The sequence below is a fragment of the Colobus angolensis genome, unplaced genomic scaffold, assembly GCF_000951035.1.
Source record: "Colobus angolensis palliatus isolate OR3802 unplaced genomic scaffold, Cang.pa_1.0 Scaffold257, whole genome shotgun sequence".
Taxonomy (NCBI): Eukaryota; Metazoa; Chordata; class Mammalia; order Primates; family Cercopithecidae; genus Colobus; species Colobus angolensis.
In genome coordinates this window covers 495,323-496,475 of record NW_012115788.1, presented here as the reverse complement: position 1 = coordinate 496,475, position 1,153 = coordinate 495,323, and the positions used below count along the sequence as shown (strand labels likewise).

Genomic DNA, 1,153 nt, shown 5'->3' with positions numbered 1-1,153 from the left:
CCTCCAGGACAGCAGGCGCAAACTCAGATTTAAAAAGCCAGAGTCTCTACTGCCCAGACCTTCCTCCCAGCTAGCTTGGTCTGCGTTTCCCTCGGACCTAGAAAAAGCAAAGAGGCCGGGAGGAAACACGGCCCCTCGCCACTCTCCTCTGCAGCCAGCTCCAGCACTCAGTCTTTGGCCACCCGGGGGAAGACGCAGAGAAGGCGGCAGTAAACCTGGCGCGCCCGCCCGCGACTGTGCGCGCCAGTCGACAACCGTCGGGGCCAGAAGTTGCCAGCTTCTGAGAGCTGAGTAGGCCCGAAAGGCCAAGGTCGGAGACACCAGGCAATTCGGAGAAGGCCGGGGAGAGAAGCAGAGAGGGCCTGGAGGGCGAGAGGGCAAAGTGGCAGGACTGGAGGGGCGGAGTGGGAATTAGTGGGGTCAGCCAGGCCCCAGGAGCGGAGTGCGGAGAGACTCTGTGGCCCAGTGCGGGCCGGAGGGCGGTGGAGGAGCCGGGGGCGATGCCGCGGCCGGGGAAGAACTCGTACAGCGACCAAAAGCCGCCCTACTCTTACATCTCGCTGACCGCCATGGCAATCCAGCACTCGGCCGAGAAGATGCTGCCTCTGAGCGACATCTACAAGTTTATCATGGAGCGCTTCCCCTACTACCGCGAGCACACACAGCGCTGGCAGAACAGCCTGCGCCACAACCTCTCCTTCAACGACTGCTTCATCAAGATTCCGCGGCGCCCCGACCAGCCTGGCAAGGGTAGCTTCTGGGCGCTGCACCCCGACTGCGGGGACATGTTCGAGAACGGCAGCTTCCTGCGGCGTCGCAAGCGCTTCAAGGTGTTGCGCGCCGACCATACTCACCTGCACGCGGGAAGCACCAAGGGCGCGCCAGGGGCCGGGCCGGGAGGGCACCTTCACCCCCATCACCACCACCACCCCCATCACCACCATCATCACCACGCTGCCGCGCACCAGCACCATCACCACCACCCACCCCAGCCGCCGCCACCGCCGCCCCCGCCGCCGCCGCACATGGTGCACTATTTCCACCAGCAACCGCCTACTGCTCCGCAGCCGCCTCTGCATCTCCAGTCGCAGCCCCCGCAGCAACCGCCCCAGCAGTCGCAGCCTCAGCAGCCGTCTCATCCCGGCAAGATGCA

At 65.2% G+C, this 1,153-nt stretch overlaps 1 protein-coding gene across 1 annotated transcript in view; it reads left to right on the top strand.

Annotated features, from left to right (window-relative positions):
* The first annotated feature begins 500 nt into the window (after window positions 1–500).
* The window catches only part of FOXB2 (forkhead box B2), a 1,317-nt gene continuing 664 nt past the window's right edge, over window positions 501–1,153 (top strand). Inside the window, exon 1 of the mRNA XM_011947041.1 lies at window positions 501–1,150. Coding sequence (XP_011802431.1) covers window positions 501–1,150 — 650 coding nt within the window. The remainder of the gene's footprint in view (window positions 1,151–1,153) is intronic.